The sequence below is a fragment of the Crocodylus siamensis genome, chromosome 15 (assembly GCF_052110815.1).
Source record: "Crocodylus siamensis isolate JL-2025a chromosome 15, ASM5211081v1, whole genome shotgun sequence".
Classification (NCBI taxonomy): domain Eukaryota; kingdom Metazoa; phylum Chordata; order Crocodylia; family Crocodylidae; genus Crocodylus; species Crocodylus siamensis.
In genome coordinates this window covers 31,056,116-31,081,573 of record NC_143409.1, presented here as the reverse complement: position 1 = coordinate 31,081,573, position 25,458 = coordinate 31,056,116, and the positions used below count along the sequence as shown (strand labels likewise).

At 46.6% G+C, this 25,458-nt stretch overlaps 1 protein-coding gene across 3 annotated transcripts in view; it reads right to left on the bottom strand.

Moving 5' to 3' along the window:
- The window catches only part of CIB2 (calcium and integrin binding family member 2), a 131,236-nt gene that overhangs the window by 81,756 nt on the left and 24,022 nt on the right, over positions 1–25,458 (bottom strand). For 2 of the 3 annotated variants that reach the window (XM_090028534.1, XM_090028532.1), the window contains one exon: positions 6,136–6,170. Coding sequence is in view for 2 of the 3 variants with exons in the window: in XM_090028532.1 (XP_089884658.1) it covers positions 6,136–6,170 (35 nt within the window). In the remaining variant the exon portion in view is untranslated. Of the gene's footprint in view, positions 1–6,028; positions 6,171–25,458 lie in introns of all 3 variants that reach the window. The other variant, XM_090028533.1, reaches the window with a different exon arrangement.

The following is a 25,458-nucleotide window of genomic DNA, read 5'->3' as shown; positions in this document are numbered from 1 at the left end:
AACTAATTTACACCTCCATAAGGTGGTACTGTTGGGGACAATATTATTTTATGGCAGAGTAATTAACTGTGATTAAAAACATATGTTGATGCTGACATGGGTGTAAATTGTACCCACTCAGCTCAGCAAGAAGGGGGACAGACTCTTGCCTGCTGCCTAGCCACACAGCTCTGCACTTTCAGCACCCTTATGCCCCAGCCAGCCTTTCTGCTGTCTGACACTGCCACCCGGAGCCTGGGGTTGACACCCTGTGCCCCCAGCCCTGGCGTAAACTGCTCTGCCCTGGCTCAAATTGTTGCTAACCCGGGTGCACATGTAGACACTGCACCAGCAGTAGTTTACTGTGGCTCAAATGGCTCCACAGTTTATTGCTTTGAATTAATAGCATGAGTAGATGCACCCACCGTGTATAAAACAGGACTATATCCCTAGGGTCACAATGAAAGTACAGCAGTTACTATGCCTACGATGTGCCTACATCACAAATGATGGTAGAATCATTAATCTCATCTAGCCAGCTTACAAACAACAGCAGTAAAAATGTAGTGGTATGGAATTTTGTGAGGCTAATCTGAATACATACCCAGAGTGCCTGGCCAACTTGTGCTGCCTGCAGTGAAGACTGTACAGTAGGGATGTCAAACTCATTCAGTCCCATGGGTCAGATGAGTGACATGGAGCCAGTCCACAGGCCAGATCAGGCCCACAGACCCCTTTCCTTTCCTTATCCCCCAGCATATGGGATCTGCTGGCTGCTCTAGCAGGACTGGGACCCACACTGTGAGTGGCACAGATCCCGGAGTGGCTAGAATGGGCACCATATGAGGCACAATCCAGCCAGAAATACGTAACATAGATCCCAGAACAGCCAGGGCAGGTGCTCTAGCCAAACTGCCCCCCACACAGAGCCTGTTCTGGGAACAATGCTGCACATGGCACCCACTCCAGTCATTCCAGGACCTGCACTGCTTGTGATGCTTGCCAGAGCTACATGCGGTGGGGATATCTGACTAGTGGGAGCAGGTGCCACATTCTGTGCAGTCACAAAGCTGCTGGGGTGGGTGCTGCATGTGGTGCAGTCCAGCTGGGGTAGGCATTGTGTGTAACATGGCACCTGCTCTGGTTGGTCTGGGATCCATGCTACATGCCCCTGGCTGAACTGTACCACTTGGGGTGCCTGTTCCAGTTGCTCCAGGTACCACACTGCAAACAGGGTAGGTCCCAGACTGGTTGGAGTGGCCACCAGATCCTATATGCCAGGGAAGGGGAAAGGGAGATGGTCTGTGGACCCAGTCCACCCCGTGGATCAGACCTGCACCATACCCTGTGTGGATCTGCTCAGATTCAAAGGCACTGAAGGGGGCCGGACAATGAGGCTCCACAGGTTCTACTTGACACCCCTGCCATATAGCCACATATTCATTATTGTTGTTACCCGTGCTCACTATATTAAAGTTAGTGCCTACCTGTGCTGTAATACTATCTTCGTTTCAAGTGTAGACTTACTCTTGATAGGACCACATCCACATATGACCAGCTCTACTTCATAGATTTCATAGACATTAGGTCTTGAAAGGACCTCATAAGATCATTGGGTCCAGTCTCCTGCCCAAGGGGCAGGAAGTCAGCTGGGGTCAGATCACCCCAGCAAGATAAGCATCCAAATGTGTTTTAAAGGTGTCCAGAGTAGGTGCTTGCACCACTTCTGGGGGAAGTCTATTTCAGACTCTTTGGACTCAGACAGTAAAGAAGTTTTTTTAATGTCCAGCCTATAATGGTCTTCTCAGAGTTTATGACCATTAGACTTTGTCTTCCCTTGGGGTACCCTGATGAACCTACATTCTGCCAGTTCCAGGTGCACACCCCTAATATACTTACAGACTGCCACCAAGTCCCCCCTGATCTTTTACTTTTTCAGGCTAAAGAGTCCCATGACTCTCAGACTTTCCTTATAAGACTCGTTCTCTTGTCCTCTGATCATATGCGTGGCTCTCCTCTGGACTCTCCCAAGCTTCTCCACATCCTTCCTAAAGTGCGGAGCCCAGAACTAGATGCAGTATTCTAGCTGTGGCCTCACCAACGCCAAATACAGCAGGAGGATGACTACTGGTTGGACCCTATTCCCATTGATTCCCTATAAGATCAGACTCCCTTTGAGGAGGGTAGTGGGCCATTTCCACTGAGCTAACAGTCTCACCAATTCATAATACAGGAATGTGGCAGCACACTGTTGGTGCCTGCCACTTTAAGGGATGCAGCAGGCAGCAGCCAGGTGCTTGAGTATGGCAGCCATTTTGAGACTCAGGGTATATATAGGGTGAAGCAGCAGTTTGCTGCTGGCAGCATCAGCTGGTAGAACTGAGGCTCAGGAACAGCTTGGAGGTCTATGGGCTAGGGCTATGGGTATGGAGGAGGTTCCTGGTACTGGGCATGACCTAAAACTGCACCCTGCTGGGGATGGGTGGGCCTGGTAGGGCTCCTAGTGGTATGGGAACCCCCAGGAAATGCCAAGCCAGTTACCACCCCGGTAAAAGGTGGGTCAGGGTGCCTTAATAGCCCCAGCGCCCACAACCAAGTGGGTAACCCCATAGTAGGGCCTGACAAAGTGGACCCATGTAAGAGAGCGTGGGCTAGGTGCTCAGAAGCCTGATTTGAGGCACCCTCGAGTGGTCAATGCTGGGGCCAGGACCAGAAGGGTCAAAAGGGCCAGGGGCCCACTGTGAGGGATACCCAGAGTTTATGGCCTGGGGTTCTGAGTGAATTATCTTAGCACATGTCCGCGAGGGGCCAGCAGGGGAGATTATGTTTAGGGGCAACCAACATGGGTTCATAAGAGGCAGGTCCTCTCAGACCAACCTGGTGGCCTTCTATGACCGGATCACAAAATCCTTGGATGCAGGTGTCGCAGTGAACGTAGTCTTTCTGGACTTTAGGAAGGCCTTCGACACTGTCTCTCACCCCATTCTCATTAAAAAACTAGGAGACTGTAGCGTTGATACCTACACAGTCAGATGGGTCACTGTATGGCTCGAGGGCTGCACCCAGAGAGTGGTGGTAGATGGTTCTTATTCGACCTGGAGGGATGTGGGCAGCGGGGTTCTGCAGGGCTTGGTTCCGCACTGTTCAACATCTTCATCAGCAACTTGGGGGCTTAGTGAGGGGGGCTGCGGGTGCTCAACCACCTGGGCAACAGTGATCATCGCCTGCTGGAATTCACCATCCAGCGCAAGGTGGCAAAGGCCTGCAGCAAGGCAGCAGCCCTGGACTTTAGGAGGGCGGACTTCAATGAGGTAAGGAGAATAGTTGGGGAGGCACTGAGGTCCTGGAGGGGAGGGGAGTTGGGTGTCCAAGAAGAGTGGTTGTTTCTTAAGGAGATGATCCTTCAAGCCCAAAGGGAGGTAATCCCAACATGGATCAAAGGGGTCAAGAGGGCGCAAAAGCCCCCATGGCTCACCAAAAGCATATAGGAATGTCTCCAAGCTAAAAAGGAGGCATAAACCCAGTGGAAGGGAGGGGTCATGACCAGGGAAGACTATACCTTGGTTGCTCGGGGCTGCAGGAGGGGTGGTCAGGAAGGCCAAGGCAGAGATGGAACTGGGACTAGCTAACTGGATCAAGGACAACAAGAAGTCCTTCTTTAAATACACAGGGGGTAAAAAGAAGGTACCGGGTAACATGAGGCCTCTACAAGACACACTAGGAAATCTGGTTGTCACACCAGATGACAAAGCTAACCTATTTAACAATTTCTTTCCCTCCATTTTCCTGAGCAGGGAACAGATCATCCCCCCACTGGCCCCAGGCAAGGCGCACCCAGGCCTAAGTTCAGTGAGGATCTAGTTAGGGAACTTTTGGAGGGACTGGATGAATTTAAATCAGCTGGTCCAGACAATCTCCACCCCAGAGTGCTGGGGGAATTAGCAGAGGTTATTGCGGGACCCCTGGCATGGCTTTAAGAGCACTCGTGGTGCTCTGGTGTGGTGCCAGAGGACTGGAAAAGGGCCAATGTGGTTCCCATTTTCGAAAAAAGGAGGAAGGAGGACCCGGTAAACTATAGGCCAGTTAGTCTTACCTTGATCCTGGGTAACCTTTTTGAGAGAATTAACCTGGTGCATGTCCACGAGGGGCCAGCAGGGGAGGTTATGCTTAGGGGCAACCAACAGGGATTCATTACAGGCAGGTCCTGTCAGACCAACCTGGTGGCCTTCTATGACCAGGTCACAAAATCCTTAGACGCAGGGGTAGTAGTGGACGCAGTCTTTCTGGACTTTTGGAAGGCCTTCAACACTCTCCCACCCCATTCTCCTTAAAAAACTAGGGGACTGTGGTGTCGACACCTACACAGTCAAATGGGTTGCTAAGTGGTTGGAGGACCACACCCAGAGAGTGGTGGTGGATGGGTCATTTCTGACCTGGAGGGATGTGGGCAGTGGGGTCCCCCAGGGCTCGGTCCTCGGGCCCGCACCGTTCAACATCTTCATCAGTGACTTGGACGAGGGGGTAAAAAAGCACCCTGTTCAAATTTGCTGATGACATTAAGATGTAGGGGGATGTGGGCACGCTAGAAGGGAGGAATAGGCTGCAATCAGACCTAGACAGGTTACAGGGGTGGGCGGATGAGAACAGGATGGGTTTCAACACTGACAAGTACAAGGTGACGCACCCGGGGAGGAAGAACCAGCACCATACCTACAGGCTGGGGAACTCCCTTCTTGTCAGTGCAGAGGCAGAAAAGGATCTTGGAATCATTACTGATGCCAAAATGAACATGGGCCGACAGTGTGGGGACACGGTCAGGAAGGCCAACCATTCCTTGTCAGGCATCCACAGATGCACCTCAAGCAGGTCCAAGGAGGTGATCCTCCCCCTCTATATGACATTGGTCAGGCTGCAGTTGGAGTACTGCGTCTAGTTCTGGGTGCCGCACTTCAGGAGGGATGTGGACAACATGGAGAGGGTCCAGAGGAGGGCCACTCGCATGATCAGGGGCAGCAGGGCAGGCCAGACAAGGAGAGGCTAACGGGACCTGAACCTGTTCAGTCTCCACAAGAGAAGGCAAAGGGGGGTACTAGTGGCCGTTTACAAACTAGTTAGGGGGGACCAGGAGGCACTGGGGGAGTCCCTGCTCCACCGAGCACTACCAGGAGTGACTAGAAATAGTGGTCACAAGCTGGCAGAGGGTAAATTCAGATTAGACATCAGGAGGCGCTCCTTCACTGTCAGGGTGGCTAGGATCTGGAATCAACTTCCAAGTGAAGTGGTGCTGGCTCCTACCCTGGGGGTCTTTAAGAGGAGGCTAGACAAGCACCTTGCTGGGGTCGTTTGACCCCAGTACTTTGTCCTGCCATCACAGGAGGTCAGACTTGATGATCTGCTCAGGTTCCTGCCAACCCTACTAACTATGAAACTATATATTGGTTCAACTCTCAATGACTAATATGCAGTAAGACTATTCAAGATGTTAGTTAAAATTTGCCTTCACTTTTCCCATAACTGTGCATTTAGAACATGCCATTACATTTTTCACCAACAGACATAGCTGAACACTTGAAAAGACAAAATCTCCAAATCTGTGATTTCTCAGAGGCAACCTCAGGAGAGCTGTGTGCTGAGTTACTGATGTAAACAAAATTCCCCAATGCAGTCAATGTGACAGATGCCTACTTCATAGGATCAGATCAGGGCTTCATAATATCATGAATATTTAGATATCCGTAAGTTAATGCATCTCGATACTATTGTAGTTGAGACCCCAGTAGTTCTGCTCACAATAAAGTCTTTATTATAAACCCAATAGATTCAGGATGGAGCCTGTTACTGAGCAGGTAGGTACCAAACACAAAACCACTATAAACACAGAGTACTTTTCTCCAGGCACTCAAGAAATGCATAGTTTTCCTGACTCTCCCTACTATGGTATTGGAAAAGATGATTTTGCTAATACAACATGAAACAAAGCAGCAATGAGAACATGCATTTGTATATTACAGGTAAATTACAGGGCCAAATCCTGTGCTCATTTACTCACATGAGTAGTCCAATTGTCTTTACTTGGTTTTCCCCGTGAGTCAGTAGAGAAGGATTTGGCCCTTTCTTTACAACCTATGATGTGAGAATTGAATATGATCTGCTTACCGAAGGATTTCTTTCCGAGTGAAAAAGGTACAATCCTGTAAAAAAAAGAAAATGCATTAATTTACAAGAGAGAGAGATACGACCTTCAAGAAAACTGTTTCTTGCTCCCTGAAAATACAAGTTAAATTCAGGCTGGGTGTAAACAGTTTCAAGTTGCTGTGCTAAGCTCTAACTAATCTAACTGTGGCTCGTAACAGGGAGTTGTGGACATGGTGCCATAAAATAACTGGAATCTGAATTCTCTTAAATCTGAGGAGGTCAGGACTGTCAGAAAGGCTTTGTGTATTCATAGGCTGAAACATCAAAATCCCTGCCATGTCTGTTGTATGTGCCATCGGTGGCTTTGCTCAGAACAGTCACTGCACAGTAAAATGACCAGACTAGAAGGGGTAGCTATAGAAAGGAGCTCTATGATGAAAATACCCAGTATATACAATTCAGGGAACCGTTCTTCAACTCTCAACACTTTGCCGTAAAATAGTTTTAAAATGATCTAATTAAAGTACTAGTATTGATAACAATTATTTGTACTGTAGCAGTACACAGGCACTCTAGTCATGAATGTTATGCTAAGTGCTGTACATATACAGTATAAAGAAATACAGTCCCTGTTCCAAAGGGCTTACAAACTGACTGAGTTTTTTATATATTTTATACTTAAGCGACTCAGTGACAAGGTAATAATTTCTGACCTGTAAATGTCTAAACAGAGCACGTGGGAGAAGAAAATGATTTAATTCCTGCATTTTACTCACTTAAAGGAAAAGCATTTCATTGCTATACTGAGAATCCTTCTGGCCCACTGTCTGCTCCTTCCAGGAAGGGGAAAGAGAACTAGCATAGCTAGTTGTAGTTGCATCCCCTAAGTTGTCTCAGGTTTCCAGGTAGGCTATCACGCCTGTTTGGCATCAATAATTAAGTTCTCTTGACCCTCTCCATATGAAGTGGTAGGAGAAGCAGTTCCTCCTTCAGCATATTGTATGGCAGAATACTGTTACGGGGCACAATGGGAGGACGCCTTGTGAGTTGCTGACAGTGATGTCACATTGTCTGGAACTGCACAGAATGAAATCTGAGCCAGCTGGGTAGGTGCTTACTAATTCTAACACATGTAACACCTACAGTCAAGGTACCACTTGAAGACGATTCATTTACTAGCAAAAGACTGGTACAGTTGGATAAACAAATATGATGTTATCAGTACCAATCTTCCTGTAACCATGCAGACTTGTGAAAGCAAGACTGTTACTTCACTAGAGAGCTGAGAAGCAAATTCATGTCCAAATGGATGCAAAGATGGAAAACAGATATTATCCTCAATGAATTACTCAAGTAAACCTCTTCTGGTTCAGACCTCTTTCTGGCAACAAATACACCCTCTACTTTATAGGCACTTTAGTTAAGACAGTACCTATAAACTTGTTTCAAGACTAGATGTTCAGATGACTGCACACAGTCTCTAAGAAGTGTTTTGCCTTTGAGAAGATTGGCTGTTCTTCCCTGGCAAATGCTAAGTAATTTTATTGAATTTTGTAGTGACTGGATCTGTGGCAATTTAATTCCAATTTAATTAAAGACTTTTACCCAGGAGAGATGCAGAGCTGAATCATCTGATTTTCATCTGGAGATTTCATTCATACAAAAATAACTAACAAAAGAACAAGTAGTAGATTGACATATATTCTCTTTTTCAGAGAAGAAGGTGGAAAGGGCTTGAGAAACCAGGGTATACTGTCTATGTTTAACACTACTGATACTTGCTCTCCCTCAAAGGGAGACGGGCACATTTTCTACCATGCACTCTACTGACTATGGCTTATTCTGCTAAGAATTTAAAAACCTCACACCCATCTACTGTGCTTGGAGTTTAAAGCTCACCCGACACCTGCCATAACATCACACGGCAGTTCCTTCTGTGGGAGTAACCTAAATTAATGAGTGGGGATGTGCCCCAGTGAACTTACCTCCTGGACTCAATCTCAATAATGTCAGTCAAAATATTCCCTTCCTCCATGATGCCCATTGCTACACAGTAGACATGGGGTTTTCAACCACAGGGTTTGTGTACCCCAGGGGGTACTTTGGAAGGCCCCAGGCGGTATGTGGCAGCAGCACGAAGAAGCTGTTGGCACTTCTGGTTTTGCCAACATGTGGAGGACCCCCTCCCTGCTCCCACTCATCAAATGGCCGCTGGGGGACTTTTCACTTCTCAACCAGCCCCCGGGGGTACCCTGACCAAAAAAGGTTGACAACCCCTACCATTGCCCCTCCATCTACAGACTGTGTGTATGAAGGTTCCTGGAGGCAAGACCTTGTTTTCCAAGAAGGAAATGCATAAGTTGTCATATGGATTAGTCACTGAGGAAATGCTGAAAGGTCACTGCTGTCTTTAGAGGTTAGATGTCATTTAACCATTTATCCACTTAGTGCACCATCTCTGGTTAATTTCTCTTTTTCTGTCTTCATTTCTGCCTGTGGCAGTGAATATAATGAGATTCTTTTGTAAATAAAGCAAAGTCCAATTAACTTTTTTAAGTTTTCTGTCCCATAAGCTGAATTTTCTATTTTAACTATCAAGAAACGGGGGGTCCATTCAGATGTGCTTGCAAGTCATTTTTACATTATCCATTTTGTTAATTAACAAGAGTGCAGTTGCTGATCTTTCAGAGCAAGGAATCAGTTCTGAAACTAAATATGAATAACTTCTTAAAACATTTCTAGGGAGAAAAAACATGAAAGAAAAGAGCTGGGGAAATGTTCTAAATACTCAGGATTGGTTTTGAATAGCGATAGAGATTGCTCTGAAGTCTTAAGTGAGAGACATTACTGGGAATTGTATCATTACAGGAAACTTCACTGTTGAGTTGTAGCTGGAGAATAAATGCTACTAAAATGGTAAGGCCCAAATATTCCTGGATGTCTCAGCTGACAATTTTCCTCACGAAAAAGTCACTGAAGATTTTAGATTTGTTTTTGGGGTTCTAATAAATAATACGATCATTGAAAATAACCTTGGATTGAGAGATCATGATTTGATTGTGTTTGAATTAAATAGTGGGATAAACAAACGTAGCTCTGTACTGACATTTTTTACTTTTAAAAGGAGAATTTTTATAAATGAAGGGAATTATTTAGGGAAGTCAACTAGACAGGGCAGTTCAAGGACTTGAATGCAGAGGAGACAGATTTTCTTTAAGTTCAAAGTTCTAAAACTATCAAGAACCTGTATCCTAAAGTAAAAACTTATAGGAACAAGCTCCAGACCTAAGTGGAGGAATAACCGCTTCAAGAAAGATATTAGGAAAAAAATGAGAGCATACAAGGAATATCTCAGCAAAGAAAGCTGAGTTTTGGAAAACATGAATTCTAGATGATAAAATGAAAATTCCCAAAAGACCTTGCAAGAAATTTTGCAACAAACAGCAAGAGGCTCTTCAGCTACAGTAAAATAAAAGGAGAATATGGGAAGAAAAGGATGGGGCTACTATGAGGATGGGATAGAGATTTTTTTTGACTAAATTAAATTCTACAAAATGAGTTTCATCTTAGTGTCTTTAAAGAGGGTGTTGTTGGACAATGCAGCAAAGGCAAGATGAATAATAGCAATTAGGGTATGGAAACAGAAATTACCACAAGCAAGGTAAAAATATAACTTCAACTCCAAAAGAGCTGAGTGTAACTCAGTCTCAGAGGACCACATAATCTCCATCCCAGGATTCTCAAAGAACTGGTTCATGAAATTGCAGGCCCAGTAGCAAATATTTTTAATAAATCTATCAAGTTGAAGATAGTAACATATGACTGGAAAACAGCAAATGCAATACATATATTTAAGAAAAGGAAAGAAGTACCTTTGGCAGTCACATGCCTCTTAGTCTAACATCAATAGTATGCAAGGCTTTAGAACAAATTTAAAGGAAAGAATAGTCAAGGAGATAAAGGTAACTTAAAATGGAATAAAATGTAACAGTGATTTATCAGAGGTAGATCATGCCACATGTCTAACCACATGTCTTTATCTGATAATGCTAATGATTTTCTAGGCTAAAGAATGAGGTAGATCTCATCTAGCTAGACTTCAGTAAAGCACTATGTGGGAAATTACTAGTTGAGATGAAAAAATGAAATGGAATGGGAATAATAAAGGAAATAGGAGGCAGGTGAACCACTAGTTAAAAGGGGAGGAGACATTAGGTAGTACTGAAAGGGGAAATATTATTTTAAAAGAAGAACTCAAACTGGAGCAAGTGCAGAGAAGGACTTCTAAGTTAGGAGAATGGAGAGACTATCAGACAAGAGGTGACTAGTAGAGCTTGTCTAGTTTAGCCTAGCAGAATGAAAGCTCAGAGGGGATACATGCTCTTCATATACAGGAAACCCTCGTTATTCATGGGTTTGGCATTCACGGTTTCAAATATTCGAGAATGCCAAACCAGCATTTTAAATACACTTTATACACTTCCAGGAGCTCTGCGCTTGCTGCTGCCATGCTCCCACCACCACTGCCGCACTCCCACCACACTCCTGCCATCACCACTGGAGCCGTGCCCCTGCCCCAGCTGCCAGGCGTACTGCGTTCATGAATGCAGACTGTGTTCATGAACACAGTGTCTTACTCGCGGATTCCGCCATTCGCGGAGGATACAAGAATGTATCCCCCCTAAATAGCAAGGGTCGCCTGTATACATAAAGGAGCTAAACACCAGGGAAAGTAATAGAGCTATTTATCCTAGGAGACAATGCTGGCAAATAGGTATAAAATGGTCATGAATAAATTTAGCTTGGAAAGTAGAAGGTTCCCAACCATTATAAAAGTGAGGTTCTGTAACAGCCTTCTGGTAATAGCAGCAGGCAAATCTTCTCTTTTCAGATGGAGCTTGATTAATTTATGAAAGGAATTTGATGTGATACCTGCAATAACGGGGAATTGGACTGGATGCAGGAAGACCCCTCCAATCCTTTCTAACTTCCTTATTTGTAGTATGGATTTATATGTATAATATATATGTACCAGTGACAAAGCAGGGGGAAATTGACCATTCTAATATGGTAGGGCTTTGCATAGGAGAATTATAAATAACTAGCCACAGTGCACTGAAGACACAAACTGCTTCTATTCCCATTAAAGTCAAAGATAAATTTTCAAATCACTTCAGTGAGAGCAAGACTGAGATTTTTGAGTCATACCCAAGCTTTAAAATTGGAGAGTTCAAAAATCTTAGTCCTACAGTCTTGGTCCTAACATTGAAAATAGTTTAAAATCATGCAGATTTCTGTGTAGAAACTACTGGAACAAAATCATCTCCTGTAGAATTTGGCAGATTACAAACAAAAAGACAGCATAGATCTGTAGTACAGCATAAGTAGAGTTAGTAGTTTTAAGCAAGAACTCTGGCTGGTACACAATTTGGAGAGGAGTCTGTGAATTTGATCTTACCTCCAGTAACAGAAATGAGAGTTTTACCACTAACAGTAATGACCTTACAAACAAGCTTAAAAGGCCCGATTCTCCAGGCAGGCATGCTGAGGTTTAATTGGTACAGTATTCAAGCTCATGAAGGCCCAGAGGTCTAGGGTGAATGGAGATGGAATGGGGGCCCTAAATTGAAGCAGTGGGTTTTTAAAAACACCACTTCAATTTAGGGCCTTTTAAACCCTGTGTTGTGCACACACCCACACACACTTACTTGCCTCTCTGGCAGCAGTGGGGGGAGGCGGGGGAGGGCAAGCTACTGGTGGGTGGAGTGGCCCTTGGGCTGCAGTGGGGTGCGGAGCAGGGAGTGGTGCTTTCCTCTGCAGCAGAGGTAGCCTCCCCCAGGTGGCACCCACCTGCAGGCACCCGGTTTGGGCAGTCCCAGGCAGCACCATAGAGGGCAGCGCCAGCCCCCCATGCAGGCTCTGGGGGCGGGGTGTTCAGGCTCACTGCTTTTCTTTCTGCCTTCCCAGGCTGCTGCCAGGCTACCTGCAGGGCTTCCTGCAGGGCCCCTGAGCCCAGTGCTTCACTCTGCGGCTGCAGGGGCAGCAAACTAAAACTCTTCCTTGGAGGAGTTTTAGTTTGCTGTGTCCCAAGTCATTTAAGGCACATTACACTGCCAAGCAGCTGTAATTAATGCGCAATACACTGCTGATGCATGCAAACACTGACACCATTAAAGCAGTGCAAAAGCATTTAGCCCGTTTTAAAGTGTTGTGCACACATGCCCTCGTTTTGTCTACACACAACTATAAAGAACAATAGCACAATGGAGTAGAGAACTGAGGTTCTTAGGTCCTGTGCCTGGCTCTGGTATTGACTGCTTGCCTAACTTTGAGTAAGTCTCTGAGCCCTGATTATAAAATGGGGTTACGCCATCTCTTCCCAGCTCCAGAAAGAGACTATTTTAAGTGTTGTTATAATAAGGCCAGGAACTTTGTCTTCTTCCCATACATGTGCTGCAACTGATGGATGAATGTCCATGATAGACTTTAGAGGTATTGTAGTCCAATGACACACAGATATAATCACAGGTTCTCTGCCAGTCCCATTAGATCTTCTGTAAACTACTTATTGAATGTTGTTGGATCTTTAGAGCTGTTGAAATGTGGCTAAACAATTAGGGAGACAGATAACTATACTGGGGATGCTGTATTTAATTTTCAAGAAATGTCAAGTGTACACGCAGAGCGTACTATATTAGATAGTGCCAGAGTAAGTTTAGGATATAATTCATTCAGTGGAATCTGCTGGCATCACTGTAGCCTGCAGCTTATGAATGGAAGGTATAGGGCCCATTGAGCAAGTTACCATTAACACTAGAGGACAAATACTGTTGTGTATAAAATGCAAAATAGTAACAGATCTATGTGATGTCCTCACAGAATCCGAGGGGGACATTAACTGCAGTTTGGGTCAATGGAAAGCAAGGGAGACAGACCCTGGAATAAGCAAACAATGATGTGCTGACATTAAAACAATCAGGTTTAGGAGGTTATCGCAGTATCACATTATCACACCAATTTCCAGTTTATTTCTTCTTAGATATCATAGATGTATAATCCTACTCTTTTTATTGCAAATGTTTTATTGAGGCCAGGTGTATTTAAAATTGGCAACCTCTGTAACAGAGGATTAGGAATGAGGAAATAACGGAGCAAGTAGAACTATGTTTCGGCATATGTTTGTGCACACTCTGAGGCACAAATGAAGGTGCTTGTTTTGGGCACACTCCTGCTCCCCTTGAATCAACCCAAAAAAGTTACACACATGCCATGGGTCTCTGAGTAATTAGCTACTATTTTAAAGCTAACCTGTGGAAAACAGATTTCTTCTACTGTAGTAGGAGACAGAGTGATGATGTCTTGGACAGCAATCAAGACTGAGAGGGAGGACACATGACTTCTAGTCTTGCCTCTCCCACTATTTGCTCTCTGACTTTGGTCTCCCAACCTGTATGTGTGTTGTCTCTTGGATCTGTCGCTTCCTAGGTTTGTATAGCACTTAGAAAAGCTAAAAGTGTCACTTTAATACAGTTGAGAATATCATACGGACACATCCATATCAAATGACTGCAGCAGAGAGACAATCTGGGACAAAAAATACCAAGCATTTGATCTAACAGCCATTGAAACTGGACATTGTCAGTAACTTCAATGTGGGCAAGATACTGGATTGAAATTCCAATAGCAGAAATAAGAAGTATTTACTATATCAAGCCTCGTGTCCATTTTTAAATTTCAGAAATATCTATTCTGAAATTTTACTTTGTGAAATTCTTATTATTCTTGCAGCATATAAAAGACAGTATTTTACCATAATGAGAAAAACAGGGTTTTGCTAAGATGCCATCAGTGCATCACACTATACATTAATCAAAGAATCTGTCCAGATGAATGGATGTTTTTGCTACCCTGAGTGGGTGTTTTGCCACTCTGAACAATATCACTTCCAGCAATAACCCTCGTCTGCCCACTGTCAATTTAGTCATGTTTTCAGATGTATTTCTCTTACGATCACAGTTAGATCAAAATTATATGCATACTCATGTACCTTAGCAATTTAGGATTTATATTTGTCAAGAAATTAAAAATGCTTGTCAGAATGTTAGATCTACAGTGACAAAGGTAACAATTAAATGGATGTTTGATTCCTCTCAGAAAAACACAGGGTAGAAAGGAAGGCTATAGATATGCAAAACAGGTTTAAAAATTCAGACTATGTAAATCTGTATCACACATTGCAGCAATAAAGACAAAGCTGCCAAAAACTAATGTATAAAAGGCAAAGGTTTATGTATTTACAAAAATCTGTTGTCAGAGTATCAGAAAGCAGCAGTTAAGACCTCTATGCTGGTATTTAGAATGATAACAGCTGGGATTTTAGCTGGTCTTTTTGGCAGTAGCAGATGAACAATTAATTTTGCTTGGTGCATATTCAATGGAAGATGAGTAGATAAACAAGAATCAGACTAATGTCAGCTCTCATAAACCCTTATTATAGTAAGTAGAATTGAAATCAGTGAGACTACTCAAGTAAGTCAGTATTTGTAGCATTTGGCCCTGGGACAGAACTGCAACACACTAATTTATGTTGGAGAGTAATGATCAGAAGGGATCCTGGTTTTCTCCGTTTAAAAATCTGCCTGCCCCTTCCCCCAACACTGCACTTCCTGTAACTTCCTGACCTGGCTTTATTTTATAGATTGCATCTCTTGGCAGGCCATAAGAGGTGTTTGCTATAGGGTGGTTTTAAACTGATACCTTTAATTTATCTTTTATCTCTATATTGACCAGTGCTTTAACAAAGGAGAAAATGTTGGCTGTATAACAAAGCCTGCACTAGCAGGTGACATAAAGCAATAGTTCAGCTGTTTTTTACTACTTTTACTGTAAACATAACTAGAAACCAACCTGGGAAACAAAACTGATGTACTAGATGATGAATAAATAGAAAGTAAATTATAGTCCCTACCTCAAAAAGCTTACAAGGGAACAGATTTGCAAGGGAGGGGGAAAAAGAACTGGAAAATCTGAGGCAAAATAGCTCTGTGCCCCAAATTCTATCACCTTCATCTACACTAAGACAATAAAGAAATAAATCTTGCTCATCCTACTCATACAAAGAGCTTCACTGAAGGCAGTGGGATTGACAGTGTGGTAGAAGGAGTAAAGCCTGGAGATGCACATGCAGCATCTCACAACAGTCTCTCTCACTGGGAGATGCAGGAATGGATTAGGCCAGTATATATAGTCTTCACATTGCTTTATTATATCCTTTGATTACCCTGAATTGTGTTATGCTTTATACGTAAGTTATAACTCTTGGCTTACTTTTTCTTCTCTTGGCTTACTTTTTCTTCTCATTTCCCCTGCGCCATAAGTATATGGACAAACGTACATTTTAACCCACCTAAAAGGGGAGATGAAGCTGCTGCTCAGGAGGGTGCCACATCTGATGGGATCTAATCATTAGGGCTGTGCGAAATGGCACTGTTTCATTTTGCCTTGAGTTTTGATGGTTCAAAGAAACAGTGTTTCGCCTTGAATTTCATTTTGAGTCAAAACAGCTGTTCTGTTCCATCGAAACAGAAAGGCTGTTTCAAGGCTGTTTTGAGTTTTGCTGGGGATGGGGAGTCAGACCAGCTGGGCTGACTTCCCCGACCCCTGAGCTAGATCGCGCTGGGGGTGGGAGGCCTCATTTTGTTTTGAGGCTATTTCGAGGGCTTTTGTTTTGTTTCAATTTTGCTGTTTCAACCTTGACATTGGTAGAAACAGTGTCGAAATGAAACAGCCATCAAAATTTCGCAGAGCCCTACTAACCATCTCTCCCTTTAGCTGCGATTTCCACAAATAAAGGCCAAAGCAGATTAAGTGGATGTTGGAAGCAACCCCAATGTTATTGCTTGGGCTTGACCTACTCTGGATACAGAGAACTTTGGTTCCCAGTGTTTTCAATATGGCAGCTTTCGCAGGCAAAAACTGGACTTTCCAGTCCAATGCAATACTTAAGCCTATCCTTAACTCATGCTTCTTATATGTTATCAGTATTTTAGGGCTTGTATAGCCATAGATTTATTCCAGAATAGCAATAGCTCCATGTAAGGGTTTTCATAGATTGTAAGGATAGAAAGGACCTTGAAAGATCATCGGGTCTAGCCCCCTGCACCAAACAGGAAAGCAGTGGTGATGTGTAGGGGATGCATGTATAACCCTTGAGAGTGCTGGTTCGCCCCCTGACATCCACCATTCCCTTGCAGAGGGAGCAGGCAAGAGCGCTGGTGCCCCCCCAGAGTGCCAGTTGGGGAGTGGGGAGCCAGGAGAAGCAATCCCCGCAGTCCCCCTGCAACTGATTACACTCACCCAGAAGTGTCAGCGGTGTGCTGCTGCCACTTGTGGGTCAGCATGATCAGCCATGGAGGAACCCCCTCACCCTCTGGTCAGTGGGATCAGCCAAGGGGGGATCCCTCCCCGGTCACTGACTGGCCACTGGGGGGCAGGGACAAGTACCCCCCCTGACTCAGGAAGCACCAGTTGCCCATTCAGGAAAGATAACTGGGGGTCAGGTGACCTAAGCGAGGTGACTGTCTAATCTCTTGAAGATTTCCAGGGTAGATGATTGTACCAACTCTGGAGGGGATGATTGTACCAACTCTGGAGGGATCTTATTCCAGTCTGGACACTGTCACGGAGTGGGGTCCTAAGAGCGGCCGTGATCTCTCCTAGTGCCCCCCCTACCATGCCAAGTAGGTGCCAATGCACCCTCGATCTTGCCCGCCACGTCTTTGATGATAAGATTATTAAGGGAGGCTGCCTTTTTATCCTCCTTGATATGGTACCCCTGACATACTCCAATCTGTGCCCCGTCTATGGTGACTCTGTGCGCTCCTGCCTCAAGGGCTACACGTGACTCCTACCACCCCTAATACCATGCCCCAAGCCTCTCAGATGTACTGGACATTGTCGAGTCAATTACTGTTGCCTACGCCCTCCAGGCTTGTCTTCTACTCGTGGCCCACACCGGGGCCCTTCTCTGTGTCCTCGCCCACACTAGGACCTATCTCTGTACTCTCGCCCACACTGGGGCCCTTCTTGTCTATGCGCCTTTTCTGGGCTTCCAGTCTGTGTGCCCTCCCTGGGGCTTCCCGTCTGTAGGCGCGTGCCCTCCCTGGGCTCCTCGCCTATGCGCCCCCTCTGGGGCTCTGCCTGCCCTGGGGCTTCTCTCACATTCGCCCGCCCTGGGGCTTCTCTCCGCGCTTGGGGCTCAGGTGGCCGTAGCCATGCCTGGCCTCTAAATCCCCTCCTCAGGTTTATGACTCCTGTGGGGCTCAGGTGGCCTCAGCCTTACCCAGCCCCCCAATCCACTGTGTCCCTTCACAGGGCTGGGGTCAATGCTCCCTTAATGCTGTGCTCTCTCTTGCATCAGGGTCTCCACATCACTGTGGAGCCCCATGAGGCCTCTTCCTACCCCTATTAGCCTCACCCGGTCCTCCGGTGTAACAACAAACAACAGAATGTAATAACATGAGCCAATTGGCTACAACGCAAAGCTAAGCCTCTTGGCTAAAATGTAAACTCTAAACCATCAGGCCATTTATCCTCCCAAATCCCTACCAGGGCTTCCTCCACCCGGCCTCCTTCCACGGAAGCTGTTCAGACCATCGGGCTTCTCTACCCTGCCTCCTTCAACAGAGCTCCAACTTCCTCGGCTGCCAGACGGGAACGGTCTCTGGCCTCAGCCTGGCTTGTTTATATAGGCCAGGCCCTGCCCCCTTCTGGTCAGCTGACCAAACTGCGGTTGCCCCGGCAACCGGCACCTGTAACTCTTTCTAGGAGCGGAGCACTTCAAAGCCCTGCGACAGACACCATGACTGTGAAGAATTTTTTCCTAATGTTGAGCGTGAATCGGTCTTCCAGGAGTTTGTGGCCATTACTCCTAGCTTTCCCCTCGGATGCCCTGCTGAACAATTGTACTCCCTTTATGTAGTCCCCTAGCGGTAAGCTGCTACCTGGTCCTGTCTCACCCTTCTTTTCCTCAGGCTGAGTCCCAGATCCTTCAGCCTTTCCTCATATGGCTTGCCATTTAAGACACTGATCATACGGGTGACTCTTCTATTGACTCTCTCACCCAGGATGTCCTTGTTAAAGTGTGGTGCCTAGAACTAGACACCGTGGTCCAGCTGTGGTCTCACCAGTGCTGAGTACAGCAGAAGAAACATTTTGCTCCTTGGTTTTGCTGGAGATGCATCAATTGATGCATGCCAAAGTATTATTTGCCCTACTGGCTACAGCATCACACTGGCAGCTCATTCATACTGTGGTCTATTATTACCCCCAGGTCCCTTTCATTCATGGTGCTAGTTGGTTTGGTGATGCCAAGCCTGTAGATGTGTTGGGGATTGCTCATCCTGAGGTGGAGCACTTTACATTTCTTAATGTTGAGCTTCATCAAATTCTGATCCACCCAGCTTCCTAGCCTGTCTAGGTCCACCTGTATCTGTAGCCTATCTTCAAGTGTGACCACACTTCCCTAAAACTTGGTGTCATCCATGAACTTAGCCAGTGAGCTCTTCACCCCTACATCCAAATCATTAATAAAGACGTTGAAAAGTACTGGACCAAGTACCGACCCCTGTGGGACACCACTGCCTACTTCTTGCCAGGATGACACAGATCCATTCACTACAACTCTCTGGATCCTATCGTGCAGCCAGTTTCTTGCCCACCTGACTGTCTTGGAGTTAAGCCCACAATCCTCTAATTTTCTCAAAAGGACATCATGGGATACCAGACCAAAGGCCTTTTGGAAGTCTAGGTATACAATGTCAACCTGCTCTCTCGTGTCCAGGTGGCTAGTTACCTGGTCATAAAAGGAGTTGAGGTTGGTAAGCAAGACCTGCCTGTGACGAAGCCATGCTGGCTGTCGTTCAGAACCTTACCTTCTGCAGGCTTATCACAGATAGACTCCTGGATTAGCTTTTCTAGGATTTTCCCTAGGATGGAAGTTAGGCTTATTGCCCTATAGTTACCTGGGCCCTCCCTCCTGCCTTTCATAGTTTCATAGTTTCTAGGGTCGGAAGGGACCTGAGCAGATCATCTAGTCCAACCCCCTGCCATGGCAGGAAAGAATACTGGGGTCAAACGACCCCAGCAAGATGTTCATCTAACCTCCTCTTAAACACCCCCAGGGTAGGAGCCTGCACCACTTCTCATGGAAGTTGGTTCCAGGCCCTAGCTGCCCTGACCATGAAGTAGCGCCTCCTGATATCTAACCTAAACCTACCCTCTGCCAGCTTGTGACCGTTATTCCTGGTCACTCCTGGCGGTGCTCGGGGGAACAGCGACTCCCTCAATGCCTTATAATCCCCTGACTAGTTTATAACAGGCCACAAGATCCCCCCTCAGCCTTCTCTTTTGGAGGCTGAACAGGTTCAGGTCCCGTAGCCTCTCCTCATAGGGCCTGCCCTGTTGTCCCTTGATCATACGAGTGGCCCTCCTCTGGACCCTCTCCATGCTGTCGACATCCCTCCTGAAGTGTGGCACCCAGAACTGGACGCAGTACTCCAATTACGGCCTGACCAGTGCTGCATAGAGGGGGAGGATCACCTCTTTGGACCTCCTCAAGATGCATCTGTGGATGCATGCCAAGGTGCGGTTGGCCTTCCTAACTGCCTCCCCACACTGCCGGCCCACGTTCATCTTGGAGTCACTGATGACCCCAAGATCCTTTTCCACCTCTGTGCTGACAAGAGGGGAGTTCCCTAACCTGTAGGTATGGTGCCGGTTGTTCCTCCCGAGGTGCATCACCTTGCACTTGTCTGTGTTGAAACCCATCCTATTCTCATCCACCCACTCTTGTAACCTGTCTAGGTCTGATTGTAGCCTGTTGCATCCTTCCAGTGTTCCCACGTCCCCCCACATCTTAGTGTCATCAGCAAATTTGAACAGGGTGCTTTTTACCCCCTCGTCCAAATCACTGATGAAGATGTTGAACAGTGCGGGCCCGAGGACAGAGCCCTGCGGGACTCCATTACCCACGTCCTTCCAGGTTGAGAAGGACCCATCCACTACCACCCTCCTGGGTGCGGCCCTCCAGCCAGTTGGTGACCCATTTGACTGTGTGGGTGTCTACACCACAGCCCCCCAGTTTCTTAATGAGAATGGGGTGAGAGACAGTGTCAAAAGCCTTCCGGAAGTCCAGGAAGACTATATCCACTGCTACCCCTGCATCTAATGATCTGGTGATCTGATTGTAGAAGGCCACCAGGTTGGTCTGACATGACCTGCCACTGATGAACCCGTGTTGGTTGCCCCTAAGCATGCAGTCCCCTGCTGACCCCTCCTGGATGTGTGCCAGCATAATTTTCTCAAACAGCTTGCCTAGGATCGAGGTAAGACTAACCGGCCTATAGTTTCCCGGGTCCTCCTTTCTGCCTTATTTGAAGATGGGGACCACGTTGGCCCTCTACCAGTCCTCTGGTACCTCGCCAGAGCACCACGAGTGCTCGTAAAGCCGTGCCAGGGGACTTGCAATGACCTCGGCCAGTTCTTTTAGAACTCTAGGGTGGAGATCATCTGGACTGGCTGACTTGTATATGTCCAACCCCTCCAGAAGCTCCCTACTAAATCCTCGCTAACCCGTGGCCCAGGTGTGCCTCCCCCGGGGCCTGAGAAGGGCCCAGCAGGGAGGTGGCTGTTCTGGTCCCTACTTAGGAAGACGGAGGCAAAGAAATCGTTAAACATGTTAGCTTTGCCGTCTGGTGTGACGACCAAATTTCCCAATGCGTCCTGCAAGGGCCCCTTTCTTGTGGATGGGCACAACATTGGCCCTCTACCAGTCTTTATGGACTTCTCCAGAGCGCCGAGTTGTGGAAGAGTTTTACCAGGAGTTCCGCAATTTCCTTGGCCAGCTCCTTAAGCATTCTTGGATGAAGATCATCTGGTCCTGCTGACTTGTATACATCTAATTCTTTTAATTGGTCATATACCAATTCTATGGTAATAGTAGGAAGGGGATTATTCCTACCATACTCATGCTATACTCTACCTGGCGTTGTTTTCCCCTTGGTCTGGTGAAAGACTGAGGCAAAGTAGTCATTCAGGAATTCAGCTTTCTCCTGGGTGCCGGTAACCAGCTCTCCTGAGTTGTTGAGCAATGACCCCACACTCCCATTTGTTTTCCTCCTGTTCCCTATGTATCTAAAGAAGGACTTCTTGTTGTCCTTGATTCCCATTGTTGATCTAAGTTTGGTTGCTACTTTAGTCTGTCTTATCTGTTTCCTGCAAACACAGGCCATTGTGGAATAGTCCTCCTTGGTGCCCACCCCAACCTGCCATTGTTTATAAACCTCTTCTTCTGAAATAAAATACCTTTTTATGACATAAAATGCTGCCAGGCCCTACTCCCCACAAAATGCTGTGCCACATATACATGTTCCTCCTCCTGCTGCACTACGCAAACCCACTCCACTGTATCACATGCCCCAGGCTCACTCTCAGCTCTGCTACATTGCAATATCCTGCCACCTGGAGTGGAGACAGGCAGTGAAAACCAGAGGAGCGAGGAGAGCCCAGAGATCAAGCTGCCATTGCAGCTGGAGTAGAGGGAGCAGCATTCAGGCAGAAGCATAGGGGCTGCAACACGACCCTTTACAGGCCACCTGCAACCCGCGAGTTTGACAGCCCTGATTTAAAATGCCGTTTAAATAAGTCAACTTATGGGCTAAGCTTGCTAAGTGGTAGGCTAAGATGTTAGCTTTGTCACTTTGCAGTCTTTCTTTAGTTATTTTACCATGTCTCACAAGTAGAAACACTACAGTGATAGAAAGACACTTAATGAATGCATCAGCTCAGAGTTTTAATATACTTTAACTTAAGCACATTGACTTCAGATCTCTAGCTAACTCATCTTAACTTTTTTTAGCTTTCCACATAAACAAGCTCACTATGTATAAAAAGGCCTCAGTTGCCAAGGAGTAAGTGGGTATTAACTGGACATTAATACATTTAACCTAGAAATTACAAGGAAGATTTTAACCATCAGAGTGCTGAAGTTCTAAAACAGTCTTCTCATAAGAGTAGTGGGAAGCAAAAAAACGAACTACTGGTAGTTTTAAAAGGCAGTTTTAAAATGAGCAAACAGGATGACATGATGTGGTTGTCTGTGCTTGCAAGGCACTGTGACTCAGTATGTCCCTTACAGTTCTATGTCCTATGTGACAAGCATGGTACACACCTAGCTTAAAAAGTAAAAGAAAAGGTGGCCTGGTTCCCATGTCCAAAAACAATTAAGAACTGTTAAAAACCAAGACAGGTTTGTTTTCAAAGCTTATGGTCTTGTAAAGTCTATGCAACTGAGTGCATATATAGGATATTCTAATCCAGGGGTCAGCAAGCCCCCGCACACACGCCGAGCATAGCACACAAGGCCATTTTGCTCAGCACGCCATGGCCAGCCCCGGCTCTGGGTAGCTGCTGCCAGCAACGGAGTCTGGGCTGCTCCCAGCAGGGCTTGCAGCATCCCAGCTGCCTGCTAGGAGCAGCCTGGGGCTCCCAGCTGGCAGCAGCTACCCAGAGCTGGGGCTGGCTTTAGTCGGCAGGCTGCAAACAGCTGCACTAGGCTCTGGAGCCCAGGCATCAAGCTCTGTACCCGCATGTGCATGCACACCTCGGAGCAAGTGGTGGGGGTGGGGGAGGGGCCTGAGGCAGCTCAACCCGTCTCTCCCGTGTTCCCAGCCCATAGCTGGTGATTGGTCTCCAGAGGTGTGTGTGCAATTGCCGCCAGCATGGAGCAGATGCTGGAGCTGTGGAGCCCAGTGTAGCTGTTTGCAGCCTGCCCACTGCTTGCTGCAGCTGCCCAGAGCCCAGGCTGACTACAAACAGCTGCACCAGGCTCCAGGGGGCGGGGGGGGGGGGGGCAAGGGGCAGCAGGGCTGGGGGGTAGGGGCACAAGCAGGGCATCCTCCCATGTACCCTTTGCCCTCATTTTGTTTTTCTGGCATGGTAGCACTCTGGCACCTTCCAAGGTAGGCATTATGATGTTTTTCAGCACTATGGCCAAACACCATTGCCTACTCCTGTTCTAATCTATATTCACTATATGTTACTAAGAAGCTGGTAGTTTAGATTTAATGGTACAGCAGGGGTGGCCAACCTGCACCACACATGCCACAAGTAGCACAGGCAGCCTTTGCGTGGCATGCAGCAGGCTGGTAAGGGAACAAGCAGCAGTGTCTACAGCAAGAAGTAGCCAGCAGAGCAGCAGATTGGGCAGGGAGCAAAGGGCTTGAAGCAGAAAACAGCAGCAGGTGAGGCAGGGGAAGGGGGCTTGAGGCACTTAGGGAGGATGCCAAGCTAATTTGTGGATGTCTGTCAAAAAGGCTGACTCCTGCTGTGGTAGGAAACTTCCATAGATCTAGAGGCCCTGGGTTCAGTGGATTTGGGAGATCAGTTTTCTTATGCCACTTTGAAATCCCACCTGCTGTTTCCAAAAAATGGAATGTAGATCTTTTAGGAAGCTATGGAGCCAGCTATAGTATTGTGAAGTATGGTGGCAAAGTGCTCATGAAGCTTTCTTATGCTCTTACTTGCTCTGGAGCTGTGAGTTCAAACCTTGCTTCTGCTATGAATACTGAAGACCCCCAACTCAGTAAGGGTTGTACTCAGAGGGTGGTGGTGGGTGTGTCATATTCCACCTAGGGAGAAGTGGGCAGTGGAGTCCCCCAGGGCTCAGTCCCTGGGCCCGCGCTGCTCAATTTCTTTATCAGTGATTTGGACGACGGGGTGAAAAGCAACCTGTTCAAATTTGCTGATGATACCAAACTTTGGGGTGAGGTGAGCATGCTAGTAGGAAGGGAAAGACTGCAGCAAGACCTGGATAGGTTACAGGGGTTGGCTAACAAAAACAGGATGCGTTTCAATACTGACAAGTGCAGGGTGCCGCACTTGGGCAATATAACCAGCAGCACACTTATAAGATGGGAAACTCCCTTCTTGAGAGCACAGAGGCAGAAAGGGATCTTGGAGTTATTACTGACTCCAAGATGAACGTGGGCTGACAATGTGAGGTCATGGTTGGCAGGGTTAACCAGACCTTGTCGTGCATCCACAGGTGCGTCTCAGGTAGGGACAAGGAGGTGATCCTCCCCTTCTATGCAACACTGGTCAGGCCACAGCTGGAGTACTGCGTCCAGTTCTGTGTGCCGCACTTCAGGAGGGATGTGGACAACATTGAGAGGGTCCAGAGGAGGGCCACTCGCATGATCTGGGGACAGCAGGGCAGACCCTACAATGAGAGACTGCAGGACTCAACCTATTCAGCCTTCACAAGAGAAGGCTGAGGTGGGACCTGGTAACTGTCGATCACCAGGGGGGACCAGAAGGGTTTGGGAGAGACCTTATTTCCCCTAGCGCCCACTGGCATAACAAGGAATAACAGCCACAGGTTGTTGGAGAGTAGGTTTAGATTAGATATCCATAAGAACTATTTCACAGGGCGGCTAGGATCTGGAACCAGCTTCCAAGGGAAGTGGTGCTGGCTCCTACCCTGGGGGTCTTTAAGAGGAGGCTTGATGCCTACCTGGCTGGAGTCATCTGAGCCCAGTTTTTCTTCCGCCCAGGCAGGGGGTCAGACTTGAAGATCTACAAGGTCCCTTCCGACCCGACTTCTCTGATTCTATGTTTCCTTCTCCTCTTTGAAGGAATTCAGCAACAAAAAAGGAAGCAGGAGGGCTGGTGTGTCTCCAGCCAGTTTTCCACTTCCCCAAACCACACAGCACAGCATCTAGTTACTGCAGCCAGAAGTCCATCAGAGTGGTGTCTCTAGCTTCAGTGCAGTCATTCTGGATTTACATCACTGTTAACCAGGGCAAAACCTGGCCCACAGAGTGATGGCAGGGAATGTAACATTGATTCACAGAAGCTGAAAAATGAAAGGTAAGGCTGAAAGACTTACCATTATACTAAAATTCATGTATTTGCTTTACTTGTGCAAATAGCCCTGCTGTCCTCAAAAAAACTGCTTATGTGAGAAAAGCAGGATTTGGACTCCTTTTACTCGGTGGCTGCTTCTTCACTGAGGCTGCCAGCAGCGTGCAAGAATGGTTGCTTCAGAAACAGGCAAATAATCCACAAACCAGAGACCATATCTACCTATTTGTGCATATGTAGGGGGTCAACATTTCTTTCCAACCCCTGTGGAGATTAGCTGCCTTCCTGAAGCATGCAGTCTGATTGTCCTTATCTCAACATGCATCAACAGCAGCAAATACTATTATCAACTATAAAATTATCCAGCCCTTTTAAAAATCCAGGCACACTAATTGATTTTATAACCTCATGCATCAGAGAAAT